Source organism: Acanthochromis polyacanthus, chromosome 8, assembly GCF_021347895.1.
Source record: "Acanthochromis polyacanthus isolate Apoly-LR-REF ecotype Palm Island chromosome 8, KAUST_Apoly_ChrSc, whole genome shotgun sequence".
NCBI lineage: Eukaryota > Metazoa > Chordata > Actinopteri > Pomacentridae > Acanthochromis > Acanthochromis polyacanthus.
The window spans coordinates 1445367-1457458 of NC_067120.1; the positions used below are offsets into that span (position 1 = coordinate 1445367).

The 12092-nt window shown below is 41.7% G+C and overlaps 1 protein-coding gene across 2 annotated transcripts in view; it reads left to right on the plus strand.

The window, feature by feature from the left end:
- The window catches only part of wfdc1 (WAP four-disulfide core domain 1), a 16421-nt gene continuing 4329 nt past the window's right edge, over window positions 1-12092 (plus strand). The window contains exon 1 of one of the 2 annotated variants that reach the window (XR_002596434.2): window positions 1-653. Coding sequence is in view for 1 of the 2 variants with exons in the window: in XM_022210307.2 (XP_022065999.1) it covers window positions 564-653 (90 nt within the window). In the remaining variant the exon portion in view is untranslated. The remainder of the gene's footprint in view (window positions 654-12092) is intronic. The other variant, XM_022210307.2, reaches the window with a different exon arrangement.

Sequence of the window (12092 nt, forward strand, 5' to 3'; positions counted from 1 at the left end):
GTTTGACATGTAAAGAAAGAGCTGCAGCAGATGAAACATGCTCCCTCCGTGCAGCGACACGGTTCTGTCAAATCTACATAAAGATCACCAGATGTGCTGCAAGATGCAACAAGGGGGCAAAAGGGGGAGGTCTCTCTCTCTAGTTGCCCTGCCCTCCCTCCTCTCACCCAGACATGTGCACTCAGCACACGGCTTCAGCTCTCCAACAACTGATGCACGGTCAGCTGCTCTTCTCCCTTCCCCTCCTCACTGCTCTCCTTCTTCCGTTTCTTCCCCACAACCGCCTCTATTCATCCCCTCCGTACTTTACCCCTCTTCCTTTCCTCTGCCCCGTCATTCTGCCCTGCACTTTTCTCCCCGGGCGGATACAGAGGCAGGTCCTGTTGGAAGGAGAGGGCTTGTGTAATCTCTGCCCGAGAGTCGTCGCTGCAGCTGGAAAAGCAACAGAAGAGTCGCTGGAGGTGGAAGCCCTGGGATAGCAGGAGGAAGAAGGAGTACCTCTGAGGGAAGAAAGAAAGGAGGGAAAAGCTCCAGAAGAGATCTGGAGCTGAGGCAGCAGGACCATGCCGGGCTGTCTGCTGCTGCTGTCCCTGCTGGTCCTGTCCACAGGAAGTGATGCCAAAAGAATCAGGAAAAGAGGACTCAACCATAAGGTGGGGCCGCTAACCTCACCTTTGGCTTCTGTGTTTTTGCTCCTATTGCTCATGTGAGTGTGTGGATTTCTCTTTTTCTGCCTCACGGCTGCTCCTAGTGTCCTCCAGAGTGGAAGTAGGTGAAAGCTCACAGCTCTGCAGCACAATACCGGCTCTGTTTCTGAGAGCTGCTTCACACCGGCAGGGCAGGTCTGGGGCTGAGGTGAGAGGTTTTCAAGCTGACCTGAGACCTGGAGGGAAAACGGTCAAAAGAATAGCAATGAGAGTTAGTATTATTACTAGATTTACTTAAATAGTGCAGTAGAAACTTTGATATTTCTGGAATACTCCTGCAGTCACTGGTTGGTTTGTTCAGCTCAGAATAAAAATCAGATAACTTGGCTTAACTTGGGCAGAGGGAACAAAATCGGTTAACTCCCTAAACCAGGGGTGTCAAACTTATCTTAGTTCAGATTCCACATTCAACCCAATGTCATCTCAGATGGATCGGACCAGTAAAATCACAGCATAATAACCTATAAATAACCACAACTGTATTTTTTTCTTTGTTTTAGTGCAAAAACGTACATTCTGTAACTGTTGACATTTCAGAAATTATCTTTTTGCAAAACATCATGAACAACCAGAAATTTCTTAAGAAAAATAAATGAAATTGAGCTTCAGTTTATCATTTCCTCATTACAACTTCTAGATCACAGAGTGTCTCTAAAGGAACACAACATTTAGTCACCTGGAGCTGAACCTCAGAGGATTTTAGTTTATGATCAAAATGACAAGTTGGACAATAAAAGAGAAAGACCGACAAAAACAAGACTAAATATTACAAAAATGAAACACAAAATGACAAAAAACAAATCGACAAATGAGACAAAACAAAACTAAAAAGAGACAAAAATTAGACAAAGAAAGCAACAGTGACAAAAAAGTGGACAAACAAGGCAAGAAGTGACACAAATTACACAAATGAGAAAAAAATGACAAAAGCGAGAAACAAAACAAAAAAAGTAGAGAAACAGTACAAGTGAGAGAAAAAAGCACAAAATGACAAAAATGATACACAAATCAAGGAATAAGGCAAAACACAAAGACAATAATAAGACAAAAACACAAGCGAGATCAAAAGGAAACACAAAACGACAAACATGAGAAACAAAATGAGACAGACAACAAAAATCAGACAAAAAAAACACCAAAAACAGACAAAAATGAGACACAAAATGACAAAAATGAACAATCTAGTATTTTACTTTATGATCCAAACAACTTGTCATGGTCTAGAAATGATTTTAAATTTATAGTTTTACTAATTTACAATCTGCAGTTAATGTCTTCTCTGTAATTTTTCCACTTTGAGGGCCGGACTGGACCCTCTGGAGGACCACTTTTGGACCACGGGCCTCATGTTGGACACTCTGATATACTACCTTGTATTTATTGTACTGATAATTAACTCTGAATTAGTTTTAGCTCATACTTTACATGAAGCATATCCATTTTTTAAACTTCTACTTCACTACATTATAACATTAGATTATCGCTTTTTACTCCACCACACCTCAAACTTTATGAAACAGTCATATGTAGCTCAATTCTCAACTCTTAAACAAGTAATAACATTAAAAGGAAGTGTCTACTGAATACTTTTGTACATTTTGCTTCTAATCCCTTGAAGAAGAGACTCTATAAAATAAAATATGCAGATTGTGAGGAGACAGGCTTTGATTTTGAAGCATGAAAAATCGCCGAGTTTTTGAGTTTTGATGAGGAGCAGAAAGAGCGTGCCACAGGTTGGAATGAGTCTCTGATTTCCAGGTTTCAGTATGAGTAATTAAAGGGCACACGGTGCGTTCAGGGACTGCCGGTGTGTGTTTGTGGTGGATTATCAGGGCAGGAGCTGGACTTGCAGACCAGGCCTCTGCTCGTTAGCTGATTGATCGTCTCTAACGAGGACTCACTGTAGCGTGATCCTTCCCGTCCTTCCTCTCCTCTCTGCAACCTTTCATGCTTCAGTGTTCTCACTTTCTGACTTGCTTATGCCCTCATTGGCCCTCTTCTCTCACCATGCAGCTCTCTCACTATGCCACCTTCCATTTTGCCTTTTCCAAACGCCTTTCCTTCGTCTCCTCCTGCTCTGTGGATGTTCCAAAAGCTCCGTCTTGCTGGACTCTGCTTCAAAGCTGCTGTGTAATTGGAACATGCTGAGACGGCTGTACGGATGCACTTTGCTTTTTTCCCCCTGCACCTTTTAATCATTCCATCTTTCTTTTTTTTCTCCCACACATCCTCAGTCTCATTTCTAACAGTGGAGCTGTGCAGACAGACAAATTACAGTCAGTGTCTCACAGCTTGTATGGAACTTAAGATCTGTAAACGTGAAACAAACTCTGGAGCAGCCGTGGGTTCAGATCCTGTTCTGCATTCTTGGTCTCATGTTTTCAGTATTTTGTTGGAATTAAAGCAGATCTGAATACACACTAAATTCCAGTTTGTTATAATTCATCAACACATTGAAATTAAAATGGAATTCAGAAATCCTTTACTATGTGAACCTGCAGAAGAACTTTTTGATCATTAAAGTTCTGCTTAAACTCAGATTAAAATATAAATATATGCATTTTTCCTTCACTTTACAGTTTACTTAGTGTGATTAATAACTCATGATGATAGCAAACCTCAGCTGAACCAGTTAATGCAATTATCAACATTTCCTCAGGGCCAAAGTGTAAATTAGAAATGCATGACAGAAAAACAGAAAAGCCTGGGGCCGATGAAGCAGATCTGTGCACTGATGGAGGAAAATGTGCAGCTTTTAATGATGCTACAAATATGAATGACAGAAGGAACTGAAGGAGTTTAAAAGAACATTTGGATTTAAACATTTCAGAATCAGTGAAAATTCACTGAACTACATAATTACTTCATGACTCACAGATTTGCATGACTGTTCTGGCCACACTTTTAAATGTTAAGTTCTGGTGGTGATTTGTCTGGTTCTCAGCTGTTTAAACTTCAGCCTGCGTTCTGTATTTTAGGTCATCTGTGAATAGTTTCTGTACGTGTTCCCTCAGATTTAGAGCTGTTAATTCCTCAGCACCGCCACAGAGCTCTCTGCCTGTAAACAGACAGTCACACCTCTGTTTAAACCTGTGAAATGCTGAACTGATTGTAGTTCGTTCTGATGAATGCCGGGTCGTGGGTGTGAGGGGGGAAATCAGCACATTTTGGAATGGAGTTCAACTATGCTGACATTTAACTTTCAAATTCAAGATGTGGAAGAAAAGCGTGTGAATAGCTCCAACCACAGGCAGCCAGAACGGAGGAAGTGTGTTTATAAAGTGACTAATAGGTCGACAGTTAGTCACTCTGTCACGTTATAAACTACTCCACAAAACAAACAGGAGTCTGGAGTCACTGATGCAAGTATATAAAAACTGAACAAAGTTATTGTTTCATTTGCAGCTAAGCTAAGGTAGCAGCTCATCAGTGTGCTTTAAAGATGGAAAATGTGGGGGGGAAATATATATTTCCACAGTGGAACTTCTAATGTCCACATTTTCAACATTTTTGGGAAATCTTTGAACGTTGTTTGGTGGAAAAAAGAAATGTTAAAGATGTTTCTTGAAGAACATTCGTATAAAATCAACCAAAATTCTGCAAAATTGGCTGGATTTTAATTGATTGATCTGAAAATATCAGAAGTTTTACTGATATATATGGAATCACTATATAAATCTAATCCATCATCATTATTATTATTATCATTATAAAATATTATTTGAATTATTTGGAAGATTTTTACTAATTTTTTTTTTAAATTACAAGAATTTTCTTCCCAAATTTGGGGGATTTTTTAAAATACAACTTTTAAGAGAAATTTTTAAGAAATTATTGGAATTTTCTTCCTGAAAGTTTTGCAAATTTTCAGAAATCTGGAGAATTTTTTTGCAGGATTTTTGGATTTTTTTCAGACAAGGAAACAATATTTTTTAGTGCCCATAAATGAGGACAACAGGAGGGTTAAGTGACCTTTTTATTTCACACAGCGCCATTCAAGGATGAACATAAAAGCCAGGAGATGAGAAAACACTCTGCAGAGAAACTACTGAATCTCTAGGAGTTAATGTGACTGAGTAGCGTCACTTACAGGACATTCTGCACTACAAGAACCTGCAGGACGTTTCCTGGTGAACTAAGAACATGTTGTGGGGCTGTTTTGGGGTGGAACATTTTATATCCTCCAGGCTAGATATCTCTGATTTGCCCTGAAAAACTAAAACCTTGGCAAGGACAAAACACTGAACTCTGAGGTCACAGCAAACTCTCAGCATCCTAAAAGCTAACATAAAAAAAGCTAATTTTTTCTATTTTCTGTACTACTAGAACTGGTGTTACCTCCAGAAACTACTCTTTGCTGTTATTTTGAGGCACTTTGCTTTAGTTTAGTTTGATTCTTCACAATACTAGAAACCTAAAGCCTGAAAGTGTCGACTAAAGGGCTGTTTCTGTAACATTTGTGCTTCCCCACGGCAAATTCCTGCAGTGAAAAGCCGCCTTATGTGACCAAACTTCAGGAACTAAATATTTCACTAAAACTTTATGACACAATCCAGGCTTCAGGCCAATCAACTGTCCAAAATACATCTTTAGAGTCATCTTTTAAGCGTTATTGTCAGTCAGAGCAACACGTCATCTACAATTTGGGCTAATTTTTGTATTATATGAGTATTTTACTGTCTAGATTTTAGGAGTATTGTCATCTTAGGAGTAGTTCTGTGAGCTGGAGTCCAAGCAGGACTAATCCCAGTCAGATGATGGTCGGTAGCAGCACATTACTGGTCTAAAACTCATTTCCACATCGGCTGTTGTTTCATTTATTCCTCCTGTTATCATGGATGCTTTGTCTTGCTGGGACTTCAGAAGACAGAAAATCCCAGCACAGTTTATCTGCAGTTATTCCACTTCTGTCTACACCTCATGTCCTCAGTCTGTCCGTCTGCGCTTCAAGGCTGGAAACCACCGCCCTGCCAGCATGTTCACATTTCAAGGACTGCTTTTCACAGCTGTTTTCTACCTGTTTTCCCGTCAGCATGTCGTTCAATCATTCATTACTATTCTGCTCTCCGACTGATTTGCAGCCTGTCGGTTTCTCCTCCACAGCTTGGCCCGCTGTGTCTCTCTCTGTTTGCTTGTCTGTCTGTCTTTCTGTCAAAAGTCTGCAAGTATACAGACAGGGAAATTAGCCTTGACAACCCCAAAGCTAACCAGATGTGTGCTGTTTCATGGAGCATTCTGGCAGGTTTAGGCTGACACTTGAGGTGATAGAAGACAGTTTTTTTTTGTTGTTTAAGTGCTCACTGCAGTGCTGTGGGTCTCAGAGGTGTCTGGTCTGAATGCGTCTGGGCTGTTTGCGTGCACAAAGGAAGCAGAAAATCTTCGTATCTGTCTGAAATCTCTGCATGGAACCACAAACGGTCTGATCTCAGTTCAGTTACGGAGCCAGCCGGCATCTCCAGTGGCTTTTCCCCACAAACTCCCCTCAAAGTGCAGAGCAACAGCTTCAAAAACCCAGAATGAGCTGCTGAGATCAAAGTTAGAGCCACTATGATTGTACTGATTTTCATCACCAGAAAGAGGGGATAAACTGGGCAGAAACAAGCCAAGGAGGAAGAGAGATAGAGTGGGACAAACAGATAGAAAGAGAGGAAAATATGCCCACAGAGAGACGTGAATGAACATCACACATGAGCCTGCTGGCAGCGTCTCTACAGGAGACAGGAGAGTAAACAATCAATGTGGAACATCAGAGAGATGTGAGAGAGATTATGTGATGGAGCTCCGGATGTGGAGAAGGCAGCCGGTCTGGCATCCAGCAGCATGAGAGCAGAGGGAACGACAGGAGAGATTACAGCTAACGGTGAAGCTGATGAATCTGTAACATCAGTTCATTCATTCATTTAAACCTTTATTTATTCTGAAAAATTGAGGTTTCCCTCATTTCCAATGCCGTCAAGGTTCAAGGATCAGTAACACACAAAGTCACACAGACAGGAAGGACACGCATGACCTTTTGTAGGAGACACAGAGAACTGATCGGATATGAGACAAGGCAGTAGTCGTTAAGTAATTATCCAATCATGGCTTCTCATTCATAGACCTCACTGTAGCAGGAGATGTGGTGAATCCCTGCAGCCTCCTGCTAGAAAACAATGAGAAGCTAGTAGTTGTAGCACTTCTCCTCTGCATCAATGTTCAGTTTTAAGGGGACGTCTACTGGTTTTACACATTAGGACGGGGGTGTGCAACATGAGGCCCATGGTCCAAAAGTGGTCCTCCAGAGGGTCCAATCCGGCCCTCAGAGTGTAAAAATTACAGAGAAGACATTAACTGCAGATTGTAAATTAGTAAAACTATAAATTTAAAATCATTTCCAGATCATGACAAGTTGTTTGGATCATGAAGTAAAATAGTAGATTATTGTTCATTTGTCATTTTGTGTCTCATTTTTGTGATATTTTGTCTTGTTTTTGTTGTTTTGTCTGATGTCATTTTGATCACAAAGCAAAATAGTAGATTGTTCAGTTCCAGATGACTAAATGTTGTGTTCCTTTGTAGACACTCTGTGATCTGGAAGTTTTAATGTGGAAATGATAAAGTGAGGCTGAATGCTGATGAAGTTTCACATATTTTCCTTCAGAAATTTCAGGTTGTTCATGATGCTTTGTAAAAAGATAATTCCTTAAATGTGAACATTTTCAGAATGTACATTTTTTCACTAAAACAAAGGAAACATTTGGAGCTGTGGTTATTTATAGGTTATTATGCTGTGGTTTTACTGGTCACTGGAGATCAGACTGGGCTGAATGTGGAACCTGGTCTACAATGAGTTTGACTCTCCTGCAGTAGGAGTTTAGGAGGGCAGCTGAATATGTGAAAACATGTTAAATGAAGTGAACTTTGTATGAACTATTGGCAGTTCTAGCTAGATAAGATGTGACTATTTTGGCCACTCAGACAAAGCAGACCAAGTTTAAACTGCAGTATTGGCGTATTTTATCGTCTTCTGGCGTCGAAGCAGTGAACTTGTTGAAGTTACAGACTGAGGTCAACACATACCAGAGATATGAACACTCAGCAAACAGGACAAGCGCCTTCACTTTTTTACCTTTCATAGTCTAGGCATTCCTGTTATTTGGCAACAGAGAGATTTTCCACAAACATCTCTTAAATCTCACTGGTCACCCCTTGGATCGCCTCAGATCTGGCAGATCAAGTATCTTCGCTGAAATTCCAATGTCCAGACTGCAGTGAATCCAAAGAAAGATCCTGAATGAAAGTGGAAGCAGCATTAAATCAGTGTAATGGCTGTGCTCCATCCATAAACATCACAGAGAGACCAGAAGACAAGTCTTGTGCCGAACAGAACACTTAGTGTGGGCTGAGTTTTGTCTCCATCGATTTGTCCCACAGTTTCACAGATTGCAAACTGAAATGTTGGTAAAAATAAGATTTAACCTCAGCAAAGACAAGACAGATTAATGAGACTGAACAGGAGGTTCAGTGTGTTGCTTCCAGCTGTTGGTAGAAGTCGTTCCTAAAAGTTTATTAAAAGCCTGCAGCATTAGACAACAGCAGAATCTGACAGTGATGGCTGTAGTGGTATTATCCGATGCTTCTTCTTCTGAAGTCATGTAGCATCAGTAAATGCTGTGTAGTTCCAAAAAGAAAGACCGTCTACGGTCAGCAGAAGCTCTAGTAGCCTCCGCAGTTCCACTTCCTGTGATCTCTTCGATGTCGTCAAGCCAACTCGCTGCAGGTTTACCTCTTTTTCCATTAATCATCCTTTGAATGATTGTTTTCTGAAGGCAGTGATGTCTGGTAATATGACCAGTTTAGCTCTGTTTCCTTGCGATGATGTTATGATGTTAGCCTGCAGTGTTTTTTCAACTCCTAGCTCATTGAATGCAGGTGCATTTATGAGGGATTATTTATGAGCAACGAACACACCGAGACCCAAAGAGGAAGAATCCGCTCAGATGGTGTTCCTGAAGTTCTGGCCGGTAAAACGGGCCTTGGCGTCGAGCTCCTCCTCAATCCTGAGAAGCTAGTTGTACTTGGCCAGACGCTCAGATCGGCAAGGTGCACCTGTCTTGATCTGTCCAGTGCAGAGGCCAACTACAAGGTCAGCGATGAAGGTGTCCTCAGTCTCTCCAGAGCGATGGCTGACCATCACACCCCAGCCGTTGCTCTGAGCCATCTTGCAGGCCTGCAGGGACTCTGTGACCGAGCCGATCTGGTTGACGTTGAGCAGCAGGCAGTTGCAGGACTTCTGGGCCACACCCTTGGCGATGCATTTGGGGTTGGTGACGGTGAGGTCGTCGCCCACCACCTGGATGCCGGTGCTGGCTGTGAATTTGGTCCATGCCTTCCAGTCATCCTGGTCGAAGGGGTCCTCGATGGACACCACGGGGTAATCTTTGACAAAGCTTTTGTCGAGATCGGCAGGTCAATTTTGTAGAGAATGCTGGTCCTCAGCATCCTGCAGTAGAGCCACATGTCAAAACAATCCAATCTCATTTCATGTGCTGACTTCACAGTCCAGGATTCAGAGCCAAACAATGCCACTGCAAAGGCTGCTGATCTCAGGAGTCTGACCTTGAGGGATGAAGGAGGCTGACTTTTCAATAGCTTGGTCACGTTTTGCACTACGCTTTGGGCTATTACTCATCTTCTTGTGATCTCTTGGGTGCAAGGATTGCCTCCTCTTCTATGACATCACTGTTCTGAATTACCCTACAAAATTTAGACACGTGTAACGTAGTTTGTTGTTTCTATATACTAAACATGAACTCTCATAATTAGTATATTGTTTTAAGTAGTCTCTAGACTACAATACCATAAAATAATTCCTGCAATTCAGTTACTGCTTTTGGTTTTTGTGTGAAACCACAAAGTTTTCAATCAGACTACCACTATGGACAATAGCTGGAGGCACCACTGTCTGAGGAAAAACGTGTTTAGAGCCTCCCTACAAAATAAAAGACAGTCTTTAGAAAGTTGAGAAAATCCCTTGAAATTGTCGTATTGCTTCATGAAAGAAGCAAACATTTGGACTCATGTGGCCACCTGGTCAATGTAAGCCGAATGTTAACTCTCTTTTTTTCTGTTTTGGTCTCCATCTACTTCTGAGAAAACCTTCTTTCGAGTTTAAACGCTTCACTGTGTTCACCAGCTAGTTGCTCATTTACTCCATCTGTCAAGAATGCTTACGAGGAAACACAGACCTGATCAAAACTGTAAAATTAAACACAATCAGCTGAAAGTTCTAAAATGTTTGAGCAGAGATGAGAGGAACTGTGGAGTCGAGCAACAAATCTTTGTGATTAAAACCTTCACAAGTTGATCGGAACAGCTTTAAACAGGAAAGTTCAAACAAACGCATCCGATGACGTGTATTCAACTTTCAAAACAACACAGCCTTCAAGATTCAAAGCAAAATAAGTGCTCAAAAAAAACCTCAAAGCATTGTAATACATCATTTCCACACCTGCAAGGAATGAGCGATGATAATAAATTCCACTCAGCACAAATTCTGCCCGTAAACTCTGATCTCTGAACAGTTTAGGCTCATGTGCCGGATTGCAAATTAACTTTAACAAGCTGCCACTGAGCCCCACATTGTTCCCTCCATCATTCCACGGTGTAAGTCCACTCCCTCCACCCAATGAGCCGGCCGATGCCAGGAGGAATTAACGTGTGTTTGAGGTGAACGCTCATGCAGTGTGTGCGATGCCACCGTCAGCGCCAAACATTTGCTTTTGTTTTTCCGGGGCGGTTTGGAGGAGCGGTCGGTGAGCCTGCCAAATAAACAGCACAGCTTTAATGATCGTGTGCAGCCCACAAAACGATTATCTAATTACAGATCCAGTGTCGTGTAAAAACACCAATTCCTCTCTCGCTCGCTCTTTCTGGGGCACCAGGAAATGTCAGGAAAACTCACCCACATGGATGAAGGATGGAGTCAGAGAACAACTGATTCTCTGATTGTTCTGTTTGTCAAAGCCTCGGGACAAAAAAAACTGATCTAGAACTAAAAAGACTGAACAAACCAGGTCAGAATGTGAAAAAGTTTAAAGAAAAACACCCAGCAGCACTTCAGCAGTGGCCTATCATTAACATATCATCAGAATGTTCTTGTTTTTCTGCTGTAGAAGTGAAATCGGGAGAGTAAAAACCCCACAGCGCTCTTCATTTTATGGCCGTTAAAAGGAAAGAATGAAATCTGATCACGCTGCAGCTTGTAAGAGAAAATATCTGAGTTAATGTTTAGCCAAAGCAGCTGCTCTTCTTGGGATTTTGTTCTGATATTCACCGTGTATGAAACCCACAACAACAAATTGCCACTTATGCTGTGGCACAAATCATGTTATTCGATACCCGCAGAGTGAAATGGCAAAACTGGTCTCTCCACATGAGCGAGAATCAGTAAAACAGCTGTAGCTTGGTAAAAATGGTTGAACTACAGATGAAGTAACTGATTCCATTAGCCAGAGTAAAGCACACAGGAGCAGATCTTCTGGTAAAGAGTGTGCATGTATGTGTTTGTGTACGTTGGCCTGTACTTTGTGTTACTAGAGCTGCTGAAGTGCGTCTTTGCTCAGTTCAGGGACCTGTGGCCTACTTTCTCCCTGTTTGGTCCCACAGCGGATCACCTTCTCAGTCAAGACCAAAGACGTTAGCAAGCAGGCATGCGGAATAAAATCCAACCTCAGTGTGGAAATCCAGCTCCTCAGTCAGATTCATTACTGCCCTCTGCTGGCTGAAAGCTGCATGGACACTTCTATGGCCAGAGACGATGAGCATCCAGTGCAGGGACTGTTTTACTGTCATAGATTGTCTTATTGGTTCAGTTCATATTAGACAAATGGTTTTAGCAGTATGAGGTCAGCCACCAGGGGAGGCTGTGAAATAAAATTTAGAAAGTCCTCCTTTGCACAGAATGCTTTATCTATTCAAGGTTGCACAAACTGGAATACTTTACCTCTAGCTACCAAAGAAAGCTCCATTAGAAACCAAACTTTTTACTTCGTTAACATATCCATATGGGGATTTTTTACACTCAGGCTTTTTGACTACTTGTTTTCCCCAGGAAGAGGAACTATACAGCATGTGGCTGATTTACTCCAGTGCTACGGTCTGAAATTGTACGGTAGTTTAGCAGCGTCTTAGCTTAGGTGAGCTGGTGTCCTGGAGCTGCAGCGGGTGAAGAAGACAGCGCTTTGCAAACACTTCTAAATTTGTAACTTTAATAGACAGAGATTAGTTTTCTTTGGGTGTAATTCAACAACAGGAGGGTGCATCTTTAACCCACCATCTCTGTCCAGTGTAATAATCTACTAGCTGGATTAGCATAACATGTTCCCTCGATGATGTATGCTAATA